Source organism: Echinops telfairi, unplaced genomic scaffold (genome assembly GCF_000313985.2).
Source record: "Echinops telfairi isolate 266 unplaced genomic scaffold, ASM31398v2 ScPeMD7_5592;HRSCAF=6446, whole genome shotgun sequence".
Classification (NCBI taxonomy): Eukaryota; Metazoa; Chordata; class Mammalia; order Afrosoricida; family Tenrecidae; genus Echinops; species Echinops telfairi.
The window spans coordinates 20,076,920-20,096,940 of record NW_022109491.1 but is presented as its reverse complement, the minus strand read 5'-3'; the positions used below and the strand labels follow the sequence as shown (position 1 = coordinate 20,096,940).

Genomic DNA, 20,021 nt, shown 5'->3' with positions numbered 1-20,021 from the left:
AGATCAAGAAGCACACTTGCCTCCTTCCAGTGCTGGGTTGACAGGGACGGGCAATTTAGAATTTGGTATTTAAAGGGATGGGGGTGGGGGAATAAAGGCACGCATTGGTTAATTTACAAGTTTTTATGGATGTGCTCACAGTAAAAATTATTTAAAAGGGGGAAGTTAATCCTTCATGTATGAGAGTGAAAATGCTATTTAATGTGACTCTTCTGGTCAGTTTCAAAAGGCCTTTGTCGTGGGATGGGTCTGGGTAAGAGAGGGTAGGGGAAGACACTGGTAGGATTCAGTGAGTGACTGTTAAATGGGATTCATTTTCATTGCCATCCTGCTGGGTATAAAATGAACCATCTCAGATGCAGGAAGGGAGGAATCTCGATGCCAGTGAGGAATGTCAGTAATGGAATGTCTTCTGGCCCCCTGTGCATTGAACCTCTTTGACCAGAAGACAGCTTTGACACCAGAGGAGCAGCAGAGGAGCAGTAACGGCAGAACCAGCAGAACTGGAAGCCCGAGCATAAAACAGAGTATTGAATTCCCAGCCCACAAAGCGAGTAAAGCCCATGCTTTGGGGCAGGAGGCTGGCTTGTGGAGGGGGGCGCTTCTGGCCACTTAATCAGAGGCGCTGGAGCTGGTCACCTATAGCTTGAGGTTTATAGTATAGTGGCATGCCCTTTGGGCATTTATTGAGAACCCTAAAGAATTGTGTGGCATTGCTCATGCAGAGCAGCGGCCAAGAAGAGAGGCTGAGGGGCAGAGAGAGGCATGCCTGTGGGCATGGCAGAGAAAAAACTATCCCGACTGAACAACTGTATCCTGAGCTTTTCTCACCTGCATTGTAACCTTTTACCTTCCGTAATAACCCCACTCTCAGGAACCACAGAAGTAGTTCAACTCTGTTCTATAGGGTAGTTTTGAGTGGAAAGTCACTCGAGGGCAGTTAGTTTTGTTTTCTCAGGAACAAATGCCTTAAGCTGGGTCCTTTGGAGAAGCAAAGCAAATGATACTTCTATGTGTACAGAGAGAGAGATTCCTACTAAGAAAAGGACTCACACGGTTGCAGAAGTACAGCCATGTTCCGTGTCAGTGGGTCAGATGTTATGCTGGAGGCTTCTCCAAATGTGCACGGCTTCGTGGGCTGATAAACCCGAGATTGTCAGGCAGACCACAGGCTGTTCAAGAGGTGGGTGAATCCAAGGTCAGCAGACCAGGCTGATGACTGGAGAGGTGAATCTAACGTTGGCAGGTCAGATGGCAGATCTCTGAGAACTCCTAGGATCAGCAGGCAATAGGGCAGGCTGTTGGTTCAAGCCAGACGAAGAATCCAGACTCAGCAAAAACCAAGCTAGCCTTTCTACATCATCCACTTATCTAGGAAGTAAGCCACACCCTCAAGGAAACGTAATTGCATCAGGGCCATGACCTTAGTAAAGGTGTAACATTCCACCCTGATCTTATCCCATATGGAGACCTACAATTGATTACCCGTGAATATATTGTCAAGTCACTGTCACTGAGTCAATTCTGACTCATGATGACTCTATAGGGCAGGGTAGAATTGCCCCTGTGGGTTCTCGAGATTGAGATTATTTATAGAAATAGCCTCATCTTTCTCTCAAGGAGAGGCTGATGGCTTCGAATTACTGATCTCGCAGTCAACAGTCCAATGTATAACCACTACCCCACCAATTAATAAATGTTAACTGCCAAACTACTGAGAATCCTGGCCCAGCAAAGTTGACACAAACCTAACCATCAAAGCCACCATGAGTTGGAACTGACTTGGGACAGCATCTAGCAACAACAGGGTAAGGAGCCCCCGTGGTCCAATGATTCGGCACTCAGCTACTATCCACCAATGGCTTCTCCGTGAGAAAAGCCCCAGCAGTCTGCTCCCAGAAGTGTTTCTGCCTGGGAAACCCTGTCAAGAAGTTCTACACTAAAAGAAAAAGACAGTCTGCACTGCCCTGTAAGGTTATCCTGAGCTGTAATCAATGCACAAATAACAGAATGTTGGTTATGGTGGCCAGGGGTATTTTCCAAGCATGTGGTTTACCGGTTAAACACCTAGGGCTGGCACCCACGCACAAAGGTAACACCTCAAAGCCTAAGGTAAAATTAAACCTCTTGCCTTTTTCCTTGGGGCACCTGGCTATCCTATTTCCCCAAGGCCTGGGGTCCACTTAGAATCCTTTACAAATATGATGGGGCCAGTTGGAGTCTGCTCTACAATTTCCAGCAGGGGTGGATGGGAAACGTAAGCCTAATAAGCATGATTAGCAACGACCTCAGTAGTGACAGGTAGAACTGCAGTAGTTGTTAGAAACACTTTCAGGAGTTCTCAGCCTTCTAGTGCTCGCTGGTGTCGCCTATGTTCTGTGCTTCACCAGTTTCACCTGAACCCAGCTGGTACAGTGGGGCGGGGGGGAGGTGGTAGGTAGTTGGTGAGTACCTGGCACCTTTTTCTTACAGTGGGGTTTCTTTCTTATTGCTAGGGCTGCCTTCTCATTGATGGAAACTGAATTAGGGTCATCAGGGCTAAGTAGATTCTTCCTTTCCCTCCTCATCTTTCTCGATGTGTGGTCCCACTCTTCTAAGGGGATCCATCCAGGTGAAGGTGAAAAGTCTTGAGACCTTTCATTGAAAGGGATAGTAAAGAAGGCATCCTTTACATCTAAAACTGTGTAATGAGGAATATTGGGCGAGATAATGGTGAGCAGAGTATAAGGGTGGGAACCACGGGGTGGCTAGGCAAGGCAGCAGAGTCTATCTGTCATAGGGTTTAATGGGTGTGTTGTAGGGAGAGTGGGTGGGCCTTAACAGACCTGCGTTCAGGAGTTTTACGATTATGGGCTTAAGGCCCTTCAGGTGTCAGAGAGCTATAGGGTATTGAGGAACATTAGGAAATTTTGAAGGGTCTTTTAATATGATTGTAAACAGATTGATGGTGCAAAGCAATGGAGGGTTGGGTGGCATCCCAAATGCATGGGTTACCTAGAGTAGGTGGTAAAGGAAGGGAATTGGTGGTGGTGGTGGGGGGGTATCAGGACACTAGAGTTATTTGGGGACGAGATAAAGGCAGGAGGAGTGTCTGGTGTGGCTTGTAAGAGAAGCAACAAATTTGAAGCTTGGGAAGCCCCTGCTAAATGGAAAGCTACTACTGTTTTGAATTTAGCAAGAATATCTCTGCCCGGGAGGAGGACGGGGCATTTGGGGATGACTAGAAACTGGTGTGAGAATTATACATTATAAAGGCTACATAAGAGGGGGCTGTGTAATGAGGGGTTATGAGACTATACCTGAGACTCCTACAATAGTACTAAAGCAGTCTGTCCTGAATGTTCAGAGAGTGTTGAATAAATAGCCCCTGTGTCCAAAAGGAAAGGAATAGGCTTACCTAGACGATAACCATTACACCGGGCTCGTTATGGGTGATCTCCGTGGGGGCCATCGACCCTGGGTACATCAATTTTCTTTGGCCAAGCCTATGAGCCCTGGCAACGTAGCGTCTTGAGCTGGTTGTTCTGGAGGTGTTCTGGAAGAGACTATCCTCCTGCCCTCTGGCAGAAAGGGCAATCAACTCCCCAGTGGCCTCCTTGTTTGCAATGTGGGCAAAGCCTCAGTGGGAGACAAGGATGAGAAGAGTAACCCTGATACAAAGCAGGCACGGACAAATAGACCCTCAGGGGTGGAGACTGGTAGCTGCTTGGGAGAGCACCATGTATCCTCCTGATGGGCAAGTTTGAATAAAGGGGGTGATGTGGCTTTTAAAGTGCTTAGAAGGCTTTTGTTGCATACACGAAGGTGGGCACGGGGCTGGAGAGAGTCTGTGAGCAAGAAGCATCGGAGGGCACCCATGGACTGGCCAGGCGCTATTTTACACAGAGCTGGACCATTAGTGCCAGCCCTACTAACAAGAACAATTTGGTCTTTCTTTTTGTGTTGTTGTTGTTTTGATAAGTAAGTGAGAAGCTGAAAAGCATAATTTAACATTCAAAAGAATTGCTCCCCCCCTTGCAGAGGGGTCTTGGGGAGGAGATGAACCAGTCAGGGTGCGATGTAACAATGATGAAAAATACAACTTTCCTCTAGTTCCTAAATGTTTCCTCCCCGCTCCCACCACCATGACTCGAATTCTACCTTGCAAGTCTGGCTAGACCAGAGGATGTACACTGGTACAGATAGGAACTGAAAATACAGGGAATCCAGGGCGGATGAGCCCTACAGGACCAGCGGTGTGAGTGGCGAAACAGGGAGGGTAGAGGGAGCGTGGGTAGGAAAGAGGGAACCGATTACAAGGAATTATATGTGACCTCCTCCCTGGGGGACGGACAACAGAAAAGTGGGCGAAGGGAGACGTCGGACAGGATAAGATATGACAAAATACCAATTTATAAACTATCAAGGGCTCATGAGGAAGGGGGGAGCAGGGAGGGAGGGGAAAAATGAGGACCTAATGTCGGGGGTTTAAGTGGAGAGAAAATGTTTTGAGAATGATGTACAAATGCGCTTTACACAATTGATGTGTGTATGGATTGTGATGAGAGTTGTATGAGCCCCTAATAAAATGATTAAAAAAAAAAGAATTGCTCTCTTCGGACCACAGGCTTGGGGACATCTAGGTCAATTGGCATAACAGACTATAAAGACAATGCTCCACATCCTACGTTGATGACTAGCAACTATGGTCTTAGAGGCTTTTGAGTGATCATCTAAGATGCTGCCTTGGGTCTCTCTTTATCCATGAAGGGAAGAAAATGAAGGACTCCAGGAAACAGTCCATAGGACTCATGGACCACACGGACCACAGCGTCCACTGAGTGAGACCAAAAGAACTAAACGGTGCCCGTTGACCATTACTGACTGCTCTGCTCTAGATGACACAGTGGGAAAAAGACAGAAGAAAATTCAAATTCATAAAAAGATCAGACTTACTGATCTGATGTAGACTAGTGCAACCACCATAGTCCGCAGCACTCTTCAGACTTAGAACTGAACACACTCCCTCTATCCCGAAATGGTTTCCCACATCTCTGCACAGCTAACCCCTCAATTCAAGTTTTCCTCAAGTATCTCAGTCACCATCCTCTTTAAAATGATATCCCGCAACCACCCACAGTCTCGACACTCTTGATTCTACCTTGACCTTTTTCTTAGAGCACATCTCAGCTTCTAACCTACCATTTGATTTTGTAGGCTTATTGCCTAATTCTCCCTCATGTCTCCTCCCCCCAGATTACTGACCCCACCAAAGTAGGGAATGTGTTGGCTTTATTCACTCATATTCCCCAATGATCTAGTATAGTGCCTGGCCCAAGGTAGAGGCCCAGTGGATATTTGTAGAGTGAACGAATATCACATTGTGCCGATAAAGGCACGAGGAGAAAGCATTTGCCTCCACTGATGGAGGAGTGCCAACTGTTACTACCATCATTAAAGTCAGGGGATTTTTTCATTGAATTTATGTATTTCATATCCTTTAGCCTAGTAATTCCATTTTAAGGATTTTAACTAAAGACAGACTTGGTGGTGTATGAAATGCACATATCCCTAGTCACTACGGTATTGTTGGTAAATGCTAATGTCTGGTCACCACCTAAATGGCCATTTATATGATAAATGCCTTTGAATATGATAAATATTGAAGAATGAAACAGAGCAAGAGTAAAAACTGAAGAAACTCTTTGGGCTAATAGGGAAATACCTTCCAATATAAGCAATACTCAGAGTAAAAAACAGAGAGAGAAAATCCAAAATAAAGACACAAATTGGCCAGTTATATATCAAGAACAATACATTTTAATGATATATGATATAAATGAACCAAAAATATTCAATTTCATTGAACTTTTAAAAATTTTTCAACAAATTGTAACAAATTTAAATGTCCCAAAATTTTTGCTTTGTTTGTTTTTAAAATTCCACAAAAACATAACCTATCTTTAAGAAGAGCCATGTATAAAAATAATGGAGATATCTGGAATAAGTAGACTTAATAACATAATCACTATTGAGTACTACTGTAGCCCCTCCCACATTGTTGAGGGAGTTCCGTCAAGAGCAATCCTCTTTCTCAATAGATGCTTCACTCTGTGAATTTTAACATAGTAATACATAAATAGAGTAAGTATTGTTGTGCTGGCTACTTCCTGTTGGCATTACTCAGAAAAAAAGCAGGCTGGATGGAAAAGGGTTGTACATATAAGCAATGAGAAAGGAGTCATTCAACTTCTATGTTGCTGGAGATTTAAAACTGAGTCCTGAATCTTTGCATTAACTCCTAGAAGTTTTTGGAAAAACATAATAGATCCATTCCCTTATTTATTTTGAAATTTAAAAAATTTGAAAAATATTCTAGTCATTAAAGCATATTCTAGTCACTAGAGGCCTATTGTGATCAACGATAATCAGGAGACCAAACCAAGAGCTCAAAGAAAGACTAAGATTAACTACCATTGAATTTTAATTACATTCTATCTCTAAATGTAGACTGCGTCTTCTTTTTTATTAAACTATAAAACAAATGCACAGTACAAAAACAAATGCTTAAGTTTTGTATTTAATAAATTATATGAGATTAAATGTCACTCTCCAATGGTAGCTTCATTGCATGAGTTTGGGCAGTTTAGCAGGTGAGAGTAATTAGAAAGTGAATGTGTGCTTATTCACATGAGAGGGAATGAGTGGCTTGGCGAGGATGGAGCAGACCAGCCACAATGCTGGCTCTGGAGCCAAACCAGTAGGGTCTGAATCCTGACTTGCCATTTACTAGTTGTGTGACCTGGAGAAAGCCACTTTATGTTTGTGCCTTGGTGCCCTCATCTGAAAATTGGAGATAATTATATGCATACATAAGGTGGCTCTGAGGATGAAAAGCATTAATTAAATAATGCACTTAAGTCAGTGTTTGGCTTGTAATCCACAAAATGGGTAATAAAGATATGGAGTATGGGTAGTAAAGAATGCAGTTAGTTGCATGTAATGAAATCAAGGAAAGTATAGCAAGAAAGATAAGTAGTAACTCAGATGTGCTCCTTGCCTTGATGTTCAGCCTCTGGAGACCACAGTCTGGGTGGACACTTCCTCTCCTCCAGGAGGAGAATTTAATCTATCAGATACCTGGGGCCTGCATTTTGGCACAAAATTCCAGAATGCTAGCACCAGATATGACAGAGGTCCCCTTGAAGTCACACTTGGCACACCGTCACATCCCTCTCAAAACAAACATAACTCCAAGATGAATCATTGAAAAATGTGTTCCCATAAAAAAAAAAGAGAGAGAGAGAGAAAGAAAAATGTGTGCCTAAAGATGTCTTGGCAGAAGAATAGGGATGAACAGTAGAGGGTAAGGTGGTGATTCATATTATTTACAATACAAACAATGTAATTGAACGTACCATATATCCTTGTGTATAAGCCGAGTTTTTCAGCACATTATTTATGCAGTTTTTGTGGTAAAATTAGTTGCCTCGGCTGGTAATCTGGTCAATTTATACTCGGGTATATACGGTATTTGTTTTTAATCATCACTGCCCCCATTCCACTTCCCACCCATCCTGACCCCTTTCTCTTTTCCCGTATCACCTCCGAGAAGTCTCTTTATTGTCCTGGATAGTTCAGCTCTCGATCTCTGTCTATGTTCCCTAACCAAGCAAGACTCTGAGACCCAGACCAATGGTGGTCATTCCTAGTCAGTTCAGCAGGCCTTTTGGTTGTAAACGTACAACCCTTCAATATGCAGCTTCTCAGAGTATTCATCTGATAAAAATGTATTATGAAATTATAAGAATAGGTTCTTTTGTTCTCAGGATTACTGGCAATTAAGTAGACTGGGCCTGGACAAAAGAATAACAATATTGACATTGCAACATTCATATCTACTTGACCTTATCTGAATCTGTTTATGAGAACTGGAACTGAATGGATGTTCTTCCATGCCTCAAAAAATCCATAGCTTTTCACTCCTTCTGTGAATGTAAGCCCAAAGCTACCCTCTCCTATCCCACTCTAGGTTTCTGATGGCCGGGGTTACACCACAAAGCACACATCATTTCAACAATTTCTACACACACAGCTCAGTGATGTTGTTCACATGATTTAAGATGTGCCATCTTTCTTGAAATCCTTTTCCAAATTATTTCACCATCATTAACACAAACTCACTGCCCCCACAGCGTTCTCATCGAACACGGGTGACAATTTGATCATCTATAGAAAGTTCATTAAAAGAATACACTGTTCAAGGACAGACACTGCTTACTTATCATTTGTTTTAAAGGTGATTTCAGGGGATAGTTTTGGTGTAAGGTTCAAAGATTTCTTCAGGGAAATAATTTGGGGGTAGTTCCTCCAAGGTTTTGACAGCTAAACCAACAATGCTCTGAGGCAGTGGTTCTCAACCTTCCTCGTGCCTTGACCCTTTCATACAGTTCCTCATGTGGTGGTGACCCCCAACCATAACATTATTTTCGTTGCTACTTCATCACTGTCATATTGCTACTGTTATGAATCGGGCGATCCTTGTGAAAGGGTCGTTCCACCCCCAAAGGGGTCACGGCCCACAGGTTGAGAACCACTGTTCTGAGGAAATGAAGGAAGGGAAAAAACTGAATGCTGATATTGGTTTAAGTCTTTGAAAAAGGGAAAAGAGGCTCTGGTTGCTAATGTGGGTTCTGAAAGGATTGATATTTACCTGATGTGATTCCCCTTGTATTTCTAGGTAGAAAGACAGACCAGGAGCTTCCTCAGCCTGCAAAGTGTCTGCCCGGGTACAGGGGCTGACATCGCCATCTGCACTCGGGCCAGTGCCTGGGAGGCTAAGATGCACACAGAGGGCTCAGGATCGTGCAGCATCTCTCTCAGATCTAAGGAACAAGAAAACTCTCACTGCCTCGGCATCTCCCAAGATACTGGTCCACACCAAAGCCAAGGGCTTTTATCACTTACCTTCCTCCATCCAGTCTGTACCCTTCCTCTTGAGCTCACTGTGATCCATGTACTTTGGTAGGGCCCCTAAAGGTGGGATAAAGTCAGCGAGTCCATGACCCAGATTTTTGTCTCGAAAACGAACACCTAAGAGTTTTTCTTATTGGAAAATCTAAGCAGTTGGCAGAGTTGGACTTTTGACAATCAGGCAAATTTCCAAAAACGGGATTTCCAAGTGCCTGGAAGTTTTCTCTTGAATGGGGATTCTCAACACAATTTGGGAAAGTGCAGGATACAACTGACCGTAAAAATTAAAGTTTCTTTGTACCTACAAACAATATTGCTGCTCTTCGGATGGGAAGTTTTGTATGCTTGGCGTACATCAATGTTTGGGCTAGGATGTTAATTTTCCCCTTCGATTTTTTCCCCTAAGTGGAGTGAAAAAAAAAAAAGGAGCATGAAGATGTGAATTAGCAGCATTATCAGCCTCAGTATAACTTCCTGGGTCAGACATCCATAATATCGAATAGTACTTGAAATATCTATGGTTGCTTGTGGACTGCAGAAGGGTTTTTCCCCAGGTTGTCCCCCAAATACATGCCAAACTAAGAGCTGCATGCAACACATGGTAAATGACAGTACACCTGGAGGTCAACGTTAGCTGCTTAGAAGTTATCTCCCTGAGGGTTATCAGCCATCTAGAGCAGTCAGACCCTATAGTCTGTCCCACCCTTAGTAGGGCCCTCTCCCTTCTGATAACGATAGTGGCTTGTCTCCCTGAAGGAGAGCCCAGAGACAAAGTTGAGCCAATTCAAGGAGGACCAAGGTTAGGCTGCCATCTTGAATCCAGGCCCGCCCATATTGTCACATGTGCAACCTTAGTGCCGCCCCTTCCGATTGTGTGTATACTCCTAGCTTATCCCCCTCTGATGGACTGTACAACCCCTTTCCGTTATGATGTAATCAGGGGGGCTTGCATGCCCCCCAAAGTGTATATATGCTGTGATTGGAAACATACTCGCTGCTCCTCCCTCTCTCTGCGCGGACCTGGCTACTGAGATCATGGCCACCCAGGAGGTGGAATTGCATGCCTTATATTGTCTGATGTTTCTTTAATTTTATCCCTCAGTAACAGAACCACCCCTGGGACCCGCTCGATTGTGGGGGCTGGTACCCCACAGTTGCTAATGAGTATCACACCACAATAACAAGTCTCTCAAACCAAAAACCAAACTCCCTGCCGTCAAGTCAATTCTGACTCATGGCAACTCTGTATTGCAGGGTAGAACTGCCCCTGGAGGTTTCTAAGACGGTAACTTTTTATGTCATCTTTAGACAAAGTCAAACTCTCTGAATCCACCTTGTGCTCACCCTCTCGGTCACCCTCGGGGTCACTAATGTGGTTGTGTCTTCTCTCCCTCTCAGTTCTCGAAGTTGTCCCTGAAGCTCACCTCCCACGGGACCTTTCCAGGCTGCCTCCTTTCACCTGGCCTAACTTTGCTCTGAGCGCTTCGCAGGTATTCCTCTCTAGGTACCGATGAAAAGATTTCAAAAAGTTTGTGGGAAAATTCCATTATCTTTTCACTTCATGTTTCCATGAACGTTTTGAAGGCCCTGTGTATTTTCCACCTTGAGTTACTATTTAATTGTCTATGGACATGTTGTTTGCTTATAAGCTCTGCACCCCCAAGGGGGGGGGGCGGTGTTCGTTCTTTGGGGAGTTTCTGAGTTCTTCACTGCCTGTAGTATGTACACCGACTGTGCTAGGCTGATTGGAATGCCCATCTCTGTGTATCCCTTATAAGGAGGCACACCTCGGATAGGAATGAGAGAACAGGAATGTGTCCGCATCAGCTGCAGAGTGTCACAGGGCTAATCTCAGCCTTACTCCTTGAGGGAGCACCTAATAGGCTGTGGTAAGGAACTGTCATCAGCTGCAGGGCATGCAGCTAATCCTCAGTGGGAAGTTGGACACCAGGGCATGTGAGCCACCTAGCCCTCTAAGTATGGTCACGAAAGTTCAAACTGGGTCTGAAACAGGCTATCGATACAGGAGATTCCTGAGAAGAGTCAATCTTAGAATGTTTCCCATAAGATCCAAGTGGTTTTAGAGTCAATTTTCTGGAATAATCGTGGGCCTCCTAAAGCTGCCCTGCTGCATGCTTATCCCTGAGATCAGCCACGGTTGCCTTTGTTGAGTTTGTGAGCAGGAATTGTGCCAGCTGAGTCCTGGAAGAGCCAGTAGCATGCTGTGACCATGCTGCACAGCGTCCCCACTGAGGTTCCCTGAACATGCGGTGGTGGAGGGTAAAACAATGCACTTGTCTCTAGAGAAAAGATTCAAAATCATGGTAAAAGCAATGTATCACTTCACTTTAGTCTAAGGTGACCAGTTTTAGCATTGGTAAAGCGGACACCATTGATAAAACTCATATCCTGGCGAAACAGCCACATGGCAGCCGAAAACCGTATACCCTAGCTTGTCATGCATTCTTTCTAAAAATAGGGACTTTTAAAAAATGCCGCAGGCCGCAGGAAAAATTGTTAAAAATTGGGACTGTCCCGCCAAAAGCGGGACGTCTGGTCACCTTACTTTAGTCTACAAGCAATGTTTCAGCATCAATTGTCAACTTAACCTTGTAACCTCTGACATAGGTTAATGGAACTCCCAGGAGTTCACCCGTGCTTCTGTGAAGAAAGGTGGTAATAAAAAAGTGAATTTATGACTCACTGGGGGTGAGGTGGGGGGGGTGGGAGAGGAGAGGACAGGAAAATAGATCCACAGTGTAAGAGTTCATAGTTATCAACTGCTGATGTGGAAAAGGACGTGAAAGGATGCCTGGATGCCGTTCTCCGCCCTTAAGGGACTACGTCAGGAAGAAAGCATGTTAGAGAGTTAACAAAGCTATCATTGCTCACATACAAAGAATTTGCAGATTGTTCCAACTTTATTCGGTTTGGTGTACCAGGGATCTTTGCAGTACACCGCTTGGGGCAGCCTCCACTTCAGGAACTGGGCACATACACCTAGGACTTGCCTGCTCTCCTGTGAAAAGGATTATATCATCATTTAAAAGCCTTCTTTTTAAGCTGAAGTCATCTTGCTTCAAATAAAATGGACACTAAAGTCTAAAATGTAAAGCTAATAACGTCAGAATTACTCTGGTAGACATGAGGGGAGTGGCGGAAGGAACCAGAGTCCTGCTGTTCTCCTCCATGTTCCCCAATCAATCCCTAGCAGGGATCCATAAACATCCAGGGTTCTAGAGGGCAGGAGGTAGAAACCAGCGCACTAGGCCAAAGTGAGAGCCACAATGTAATGTACAGTAACTTGCAGGCGAGACCTCTGGGCAGGAACACCCACCCCCCTAAGCTCCCACTGCCCCTTGCTGCTCCTGTGTGATTTTTCTCCCCCTCTATACAGGAAGTGCAGCCCCTCGTCTTACCATCCTTGTGGAAACTTTAGGTTGGAAGGAACTCTAGAGAGTTCCCTTCCTGAGCAAACTTAGCGCCTCAGCCTCTCTGGTCCCTTGCTCTTTGAATGCTTCCCACACACCATACACCATTTCTGATGAATAGCTACTCTAGTAGCTTGCCCCAGACCCACCAGATATTGGGACCATAAGATATCCTTTGGAATCTTATGGGCATGCAAATTAGTTCACTTATTTTGTTTAGTAACCTGTAAATACTTAGGAAAATTTGAGATAGCCAGTATTCCACTATGGGTTTTTATACTTTAGAAAATTTCACACATGTGCACAAGAATATCCTGCAGCATTGTTTGTAACCATGAAAATCTGAAAACAATCTAAGTGTCCAGGAATAAGCAAATGGGACAAGCTGCCAGATTTCTATTTGGTGGAATACTATATAGCAACGAAAACAAACTAGAGCTACACAACTAAGGTAAAGCTCATAGACCTAAGGTTAAATTAAGAAAAATAATTTGCTAGGAGCTGTTTATTGAATGATGTGACAAAGTTTTAAAACGTGAAGACAATGTTACAAGAAAGAAAACGTTTAGGAGGGCAGTTCTTGGGTGGGATGCATTTGGGAACAGGTGTGTGGTTTATTTCTTGCAGTGAGTGGTGGCTATCTGGGTGGCTATTATGTTACTCTCTGTACCAATCATTCCTAGCCTTTTTTAAAGGGGACCTTCTCTCCTTGGACTGCCCTCTGAGGAGTCTTGGAGGAAGTGGCTAGAAGTAGCTCAAAGTTTGAAGGAAAAGAAGTCTAGAGCATTGGCTGCTCTAGGTATTGCTTGATTGCCAAAGGCTAGGGGTGGACTCAGCTTGGGGAAATAACTCCACAAAGCTTTCATCCCCACAGGGCTTACTTCTCTATCACCTTGTTGGGAAGCTCTTCTCTGTACTTTACTGGGAGTCTGAAATATCTCATATTATAGCTTTGGTGCCACAACCTCCCTCCGTAACAAGGTTCTTATTTTTGAATCTGCAGAACTTGAGCTTTCGTTTCTGTAAGAAGCACTGAATCCTGGGGTCTAACCTTACCGGCCTGGGAAGCAGTTATTGGTGAGCATAGTTAGCACTTGAGCATGGATAGACTTCTCAGGGACAGTATGACATGTCTAACCTCCCACCCACCACCCAGCTGAGACTGGATGCACACAGAGTTGAGTCCCCTGTAATTTCCAAGGCTGTCAACCTTTGCAGAGCAGACAAGCCTCAACTTTCTCCCGTGAAGTGTTAGTGGGCTGGAATTACTGACCTTCCTTGCCATTAGGGGCCCAACTTATAACCCTTCATGCTACCAGCCTACCTTTCAGTGGAGACTAGAATGGCTTAAATGGAAAATCATAATTCTGGTGGTAGAAACTCTTGGAAGATCCTCATTGCCATTGAGTCAATTCTGACCCACAGCGACCCAATAGGACAGAGTAGAATGGCCACGGTGGGTTTCCGAGACCGTAACTCTTCCTGGGAGTAGAAAGTCTCAGCTTTCTCCCAAGGAGTTTCTAATGGTTTCCAACTGCTGACACCATGGCTGGCAGCCGAGCGCATAACCCACCATGGCAACAGGGCTCCCCTTTGGAAATGAAGGCAAGGTCAGGGCCTCTGGTTTGCCAGGGAAGCTTCCATCTCTGACTTGGCACCAGCAGAAGTCTACTTGTCTCAGGGCCATGAGGTAATTCTTGAAGTGAATGCTGAAAGATAATAGATTATCTCTGTCCTCAGTAAGATGAGTTTGTCGACTTGGACCATATATTTAGGACTCTGTCCTATGTTGAACATTGGGATAGGACTAGAAAGCGGTTTACTTGATTTAATAGATTATTCTTATCCACATAAGACCCTAATTTGCTATATAGAAATAAGAAAACCAGATCAAACCAAACTCACTGCCATTGAGTCAATGGTGACTCACAGTGGCCCTAAAGGACAGGGGAGAACGGCTCCTGTGAGTTTCCGAGACTGGAACTCTTTCCAGGAGTAGAAATCCCACTCTTTCTCGCTTGGAGCAACTGATGGTTTTGAACTGCTGACCTTGCAGTTAGCAGCTCAATGCATAACCACTATGCCACCAGGGCTCCTCATAGAAATAAGAAATAAGATTGTTTGTTCTCAGACAATCCACTTTGGCAAGCCATTGACATACCTCTGTGCTAGAGGATCTGGCATACAAAGCTGGCACTGCACAGCAGGACTCTCTTTTCAAAGATATGAACACTTATTTGCAGATAGGACTCTACATTTGAAGTCATTCGGGAATGAAAGAAGTCGACGAAGGCCTTACCTCAGCTACTGCAGCATTTTCATCCTGAGAATACATAAGTAGTGGGACCAGGCTGTCCAAGACTTGGTTCTCTATCCCTTTCTTATCCGAGTAGTTCACAGATTTGACAGAGGCTCCAAAGAGGGTCATGGAGAAACGATGAACATTAGGCCTCACCTACGATGGAAGCATCCAAAGGAAAGCAGCTCACTGAAGGTCTGCATGCTCACCTTGTAAAAACTCGGGTTGGACATGAGATGAGTTAGCTGGCTTTAGGTGAGGGTGAGAAATTAAAGTTACCTGGAGATAGCAAGGTCTATTGATTTGGCCTTACTTGCCCTTTTCTTTCACCCTAGCTTGTGCCTGTGACTGGTAGTGACCATTCTCACAAATTGCTTTGCTACAATTAAAAATCCCATCCTCCCTGGGCATTTTACTCCATGAGTTCCTTTCTGAAAAGTATTTGTGATGGGGACATTTGCTTAGTCCACCATCTTGGCCCAGTCCTGCATATTCCTTGAAAGGAATACGCTTCCTCTCCATCACATGAAACAAAGTGGGACACTAGCAAATCTCTATGTCTTCGTTTTTGGAGGGGAATGCTTTTTTCTTTATCTGAAAAATGAGAATGATAACATTATGATTTCAACATCACGATTCCTTCGAGGGTCTTAGGAGAGGAGGTTGGAAAGTGCTCTGCAAGTTAAAAAAAAAAAGCCTATATAAAACACAGTGAACTTATTAGTACCCCAACTTTTACTCACATCTACACCAATCACCCTCACCCTCTCTCAGTCTTACATCACCAAACAAGGAGAACAGTGTCCTCATCATGACAGTCAGAGTGGAGAAATCCATTGAATGGACAAAGTGTAGGAGGATCTGTATGGCCAGCAACACAATCTTCTCATCAGCTTCGTACAAGCTGTCTAAGATGTGTGGCAACAGCCTCTTGATATCTTCCCTCTGTGTGCCCAAACACAGCACATTATCATCTCTCCCGAGAGCATGGCATCTGGTACCCAAAGAAGACCCCCCACTTTTAACTTAGTACTTAATGCCTGCCGGATTTGGGTCGGGTTGGCTGAACCAGAATGGAGCCGTTAATAGGGTATGATTACCCTCTCTCAGTCCTGGAGGAGTTGCTATGAGCAAGAGGGCGCAGAACTAATTCGCTTCACAAGGAAGAAATAGATTCAGGCAGAGTAGGGTTCAGGCATATGGACTTGGGCTTGGTGAAGGAAGAACACTTGCACCAGTGAAAGAAAGCAGGGTGGTTAGCTCAGGTTATATGGCAGGATCCAAAAAGAGGCTAGAAAATCTCTTGGCTGGAATTCAAGTAGAACTTGACTGAGGACTCATGGGAGTCCTTCCCATTCTGAATTGAGATGTTGCAATTCTGAGACTACTGCCCTCCCCCTCAAGGGAGGCAGTCTCAGGGTTTTAAAGCTTAAAATGTACATGTATAAAATTACATTGACACAAATATACATGCATGCACGCATCCATCCAACCAGGATGAACATGCATTAGTTTTGTCATTGTTTTCAGATTCGTACATGTATCTTTCTATGCATTGTAGATGTATACATGTATTTTTAGATAAAAGAAATAGAGCCCAACTGATCAAAGTTTAAGCTCAGGGGTTACTCTTCTCTCCCGATCAAGGATTGGTTTCTAGCTAGGCTTATGGGAGATGAGTTGTTTTCTAGTGTGACTGTCACTGGTTGCTGTCTTAAGAGGATAAGCTCCTTGGGGGCAGCTGGAAGGGCCTATCCAATTTCCCCTGAAACATGTTACAAAGCATAGAGGGGCACCTAAATGCTGCCAGCATCCGAGGGTGCCACCTATACAAATTTCAGGTTTCAAACAGTATCGATGAATGTTTAGATTTTGTATTTCTCTTGATTTCTTTTATTTATTTATTTTTTAATGATCAGGTACCTATTTAATAGGTATAAAATGGTTCAAAGGATTTGCAGTGAAAAAAGACGAAGACCTTCCCTCACCACTCCTATCCCAAGGATACCTAACAGGTTCTTCCGAAGGGAAACAGTGGTTTCTAGTTTCGTGGATATTGGGGGGCATCTATTCTAGTAGTCACTTAAGAATTCTGGTTTGGAAGCTCCTTCTTACCTTTTCTTGGTTCCTAATGAGATAGAATAGTCCTTTTAGGCCAAGCATTCTGAAGAGATGACTCTCATTATGTAGCCAATCTTTCAAGCGGGTGACAGAGTATATGCTAGGCAGTCTCCGAGCCAATGGACACTGGAGAAGCTGAAAGAACCCGGAAATCAGCCAGAAGTTACTTTTTAGCTCTTTTTTAATGTGTATTTTCCTCTAAAATCTCTACTGTATATACCATAGAGACTCATAACAACTCTATAGGATGTAGAACTACTCCTTAGGGCAGCGGTTCTCAACCTGTGGGTCGCGATCCCTTTGGGGGCCAAACGACCCTTTCGCAGGGGTCATCAGATTCATAACACTAGCAAAATTAGTTATAAAGTAGCAATGAAGATAATTTTATGGTTGGGGGTCACCACATCATAAGGAACTGTATTAAAGGGTCGTGGCATGAGGAAGGTTGAGAACCACTGCCTTAGGGTTTCCAATACTGAAAATTTTCCCTCCTCTGCTTTTTATTATTAATTTGGTGAAGGTTTACAGAGCAGATCAGTTTTCCATTCAACAGGTCTTAACCATTTTGTTCCATATCATTGATTGCGGCTCCCACACTGTGACATCACTTATCCTACTTCTTCCCTCTGGGTTCCTATTTCCAATCCTTCTTGTTCCTGTTTCAATTCCTTCTTCTGTTTTAACCCTTCTGAACTTTGTCCTTGGGTAGTAAATGCTGCCCTTTGGATCTCCAATGGTTGATGATGCCAAGGAGTATGTACCTCACTAGTTTTATTGTTCTCCTCATGAGCTTACAGTTTGATTGAAAATTGAGCCATGGGAAGTTCATTTCCAGACTTGAAGGGTGTCTAAGGGGTACAGTTTTAGGTGTTCCATCAGTCTCTATTTGGCCATTAAAAAAGCCTGCTCTTTTCTTTAAAATGATTTCAAGCTTTTCTTTTTCTTTTTTTTTAAAACCATTTTATTGGGGGCTCATACAACTCTTTTCACGATCCATCCATCCATCCATGGTGTCAAGCACATTTGTACATTTGTTACCATCCTCATTCTCAAAACATTTGCTTTCTACTTGAGCCCTTGGTATCAGCTCCTCAAAGGTCAAGCTTTCACATTTTCCTCCTACTCCATCCAGGACATTCTAATATGGCCGTTGGGCACCATCTAGTTCTTTTGGTCGCAAGGAAGACTGATGTCCTCATGATCTGATTTTTTCCCATGCATCTTCAGGCTTATCACTCTTCTTCCTTCCAGACAGAGAGACTCCAAACGCTGCCTCTTAGATGACTGCTTGGAAACTTTTAAGAACCCAGAGACTGTAAAGCTTTATGGGAGCAGACAACCTCATCCTTCTCCTGCAGAGTAGCTGGTAGCTTTGAACTACCGACCCTGCGGTTAGCAACCCAATGCCTAGCTCACTGTGCCACCAGTGATCCTGCTGCAAAGAATACTGAACAAGGAGTAAATAAATGAAACGAAAATTTTCAACAGGTATAAATCTAAAAATATTTCTATCCTAAACCTGAAATGGACCCAGCCTGTCACTAAGTAGAGTCTCCTCTAGGAAGGCAAAGTGTACATCCTTTACAGTCTTCCTGAGCCTGACTTTTAAAGAACAAGTCTTACCTCTACAAAAAAGCCTGCAGCTGTGATTTTATGCTTATCATTTCCTCGGTTAAGTAGAGGAACTAACAAGTACATGATCTTATGTGCAATGAAGCAATGTTTTTCCAGCAAAGCACTGCAAAACAGAATACCAACAAAATGACTGTCAGAGATGCAGATATCAGGGAGCATTTGCCCATAGCCCTGGGCCCCCTAAACTTTTTGCTTAGTTTCAGGTGCACAGGAGAGTATGGCAGGGCCAGGACTTCGGAGCCTGGCATTATGGACATTTTCCCACAGTTATGAGGAAGTTATTCAACCTTGGTGGCTGTATTGACCACCAGGGGAAAGAAATATCTAAAACAATGCTGATTTAGAGGAGGTGGGTAGATGCATGTCAAAGAAGCCTTACTTGGCAAGGAGAGCTACTCCCTGAAGGTGGCAATCTTTTCCTTCCAGAAGGGCCCATCCTTTATTGCTTTCCATGATGCTGAATTCCTGCCAGCACAAGGTTCTGAGGAGGAGAGTCTTCGTAGCCTGCATGGCGAAGCTAAATCAAATAAAATCAGTCAGGGTGCACAGAGCAGGTTCCTCCACCTTCCTAGCACACAGTCAGTCACCCCATCCTTACTGAGGAGGCCTGTGTGTCCCTGGGTTGCTTGGCTGCAATGCTCTAGATTTCCTACAAGACTCTAATTAGATTTTGGTTCTCCAGGAATGTGGAACGCAGTGTGCGGTAAAACACGTGATCTTAGCGTCTAAGAGCTGGAGATGGCCAAACCTGACATTCTTTTTCACAGATGAGAAAATTGACACACAGGGAACAGATGTGCCCAGGGTACCCAGCTGGTCTCCTGACTCCAACTCTGGCATTTCAAACTATTCCAAACGATATCATACTTACTCTGAAAGAAATCAATATGCTACAGTGACACTAAGACATTTCTACGGACGCCCATATGGGAAACTGGAAATCCCTCCCCATGTAGAAAGCAAAAATAAAGAATCATTCTTCCGTAGGTAGCAGTTTTGGGGGTGGGTTTGAAGCTAATTGGCTTGTCTTTGTCCCTACTTGATTTTAAAAGGACTGGCATAATACGGTACATTAGTTCGCAAGCATTCTGAAGACAGATGGACACGTTTGCCTTGTTACCCATAAAGTCAAGCTCAACCAATGAGAGCCCAGAGCCATCTGTGGGCATGTCTTGATACTTCATGAAACAAGGCAGAGGTAGAGGCTGTAGGCTCTCCTAGGGCTGGGACCACATCACTGCTGTCCTTCTGTCCACCATCGAGTGGAAGCCATGTTAGTTAAGGAATGAAATCACAGCGGACAGTACCACAAAGGGGTAACCTCAGAAGATACTTCTTGGTCTGTGTACAGGTTACTTGGCACGGCGACATCAGACATGGTGAGGCCGATGCTGTGGTGAATCTGGACGAGCAGTGCCATGAGAAGCTGAGGAAAGAGTCGGAAGGTAGCAGCTCGGAGCCGGTTTCCCATAAACACCTCATAAAGGGCATCTGTTGCCTGCGGTAGAAATGACACATAGCAGAACTGACTAGCTGCTAACTCTAATTCCTACTTTTGTGTGACTCCTGTTTGTGACTGAACA

At 44.1% G+C, this 20,021-nt stretch overlaps 1 protein-coding gene across 1 annotated transcript; it reads right to left on the bottom strand.

The window, feature by feature from the left end:
• Positions 1-8,848: 8,848 nt before the first annotated feature.
• Positions 8,849-19,858, bottom strand: LOC123522312 (maestro heat-like repeat-containing protein family member 7). Its single transcript, XM_045295511.1, has 7 exons — positions 19,772-19,858; positions 15,463-15,627; positions 14,683-14,838; positions 11,849-11,971; positions 9,258-9,353; positions 8,947-9,012; positions 8,849-8,864 (listed from the first exon to the last, which is right to left on the bottom strand). The coding sequence occupies exons 1-7, from the start codon at positions 19,856-19,858 to the stop codon at positions 8,859-8,861; spliced, it is 699 nt and encodes a 232-aa protein (XP_045151446.1). The 3' UTR covers positions 8,849-8,858.
• Between the last annotated feature and the right edge of the window lie 163 nt (positions 19,859-20,021).

Excerpts from the sequence above, each read along its gene's own strand:
- LOC123522312 (XM_045295511.1), bottom strand. The coding sequence starts at position 19,858 with ATGGCACTGCTCGTCCAGATTCACCACAGCATCGGCCTCACCATGTCT. Across the intron at positions 9,354-11,848 it reads GAACAATCTGCAAATTCTTT|GGGAAAAAATCGAAGGGGAA; the intron begins GTATGTGAGCAA and ends CACTCCACTTAG. Across the intron at positions 9,013-9,257 it reads GAAGAGCAGCAATATTGTTT|GGGCCCTACCAAAGTACATG; the intron begins GTAGGTACAAAG and ends TCCCACCTTTAG.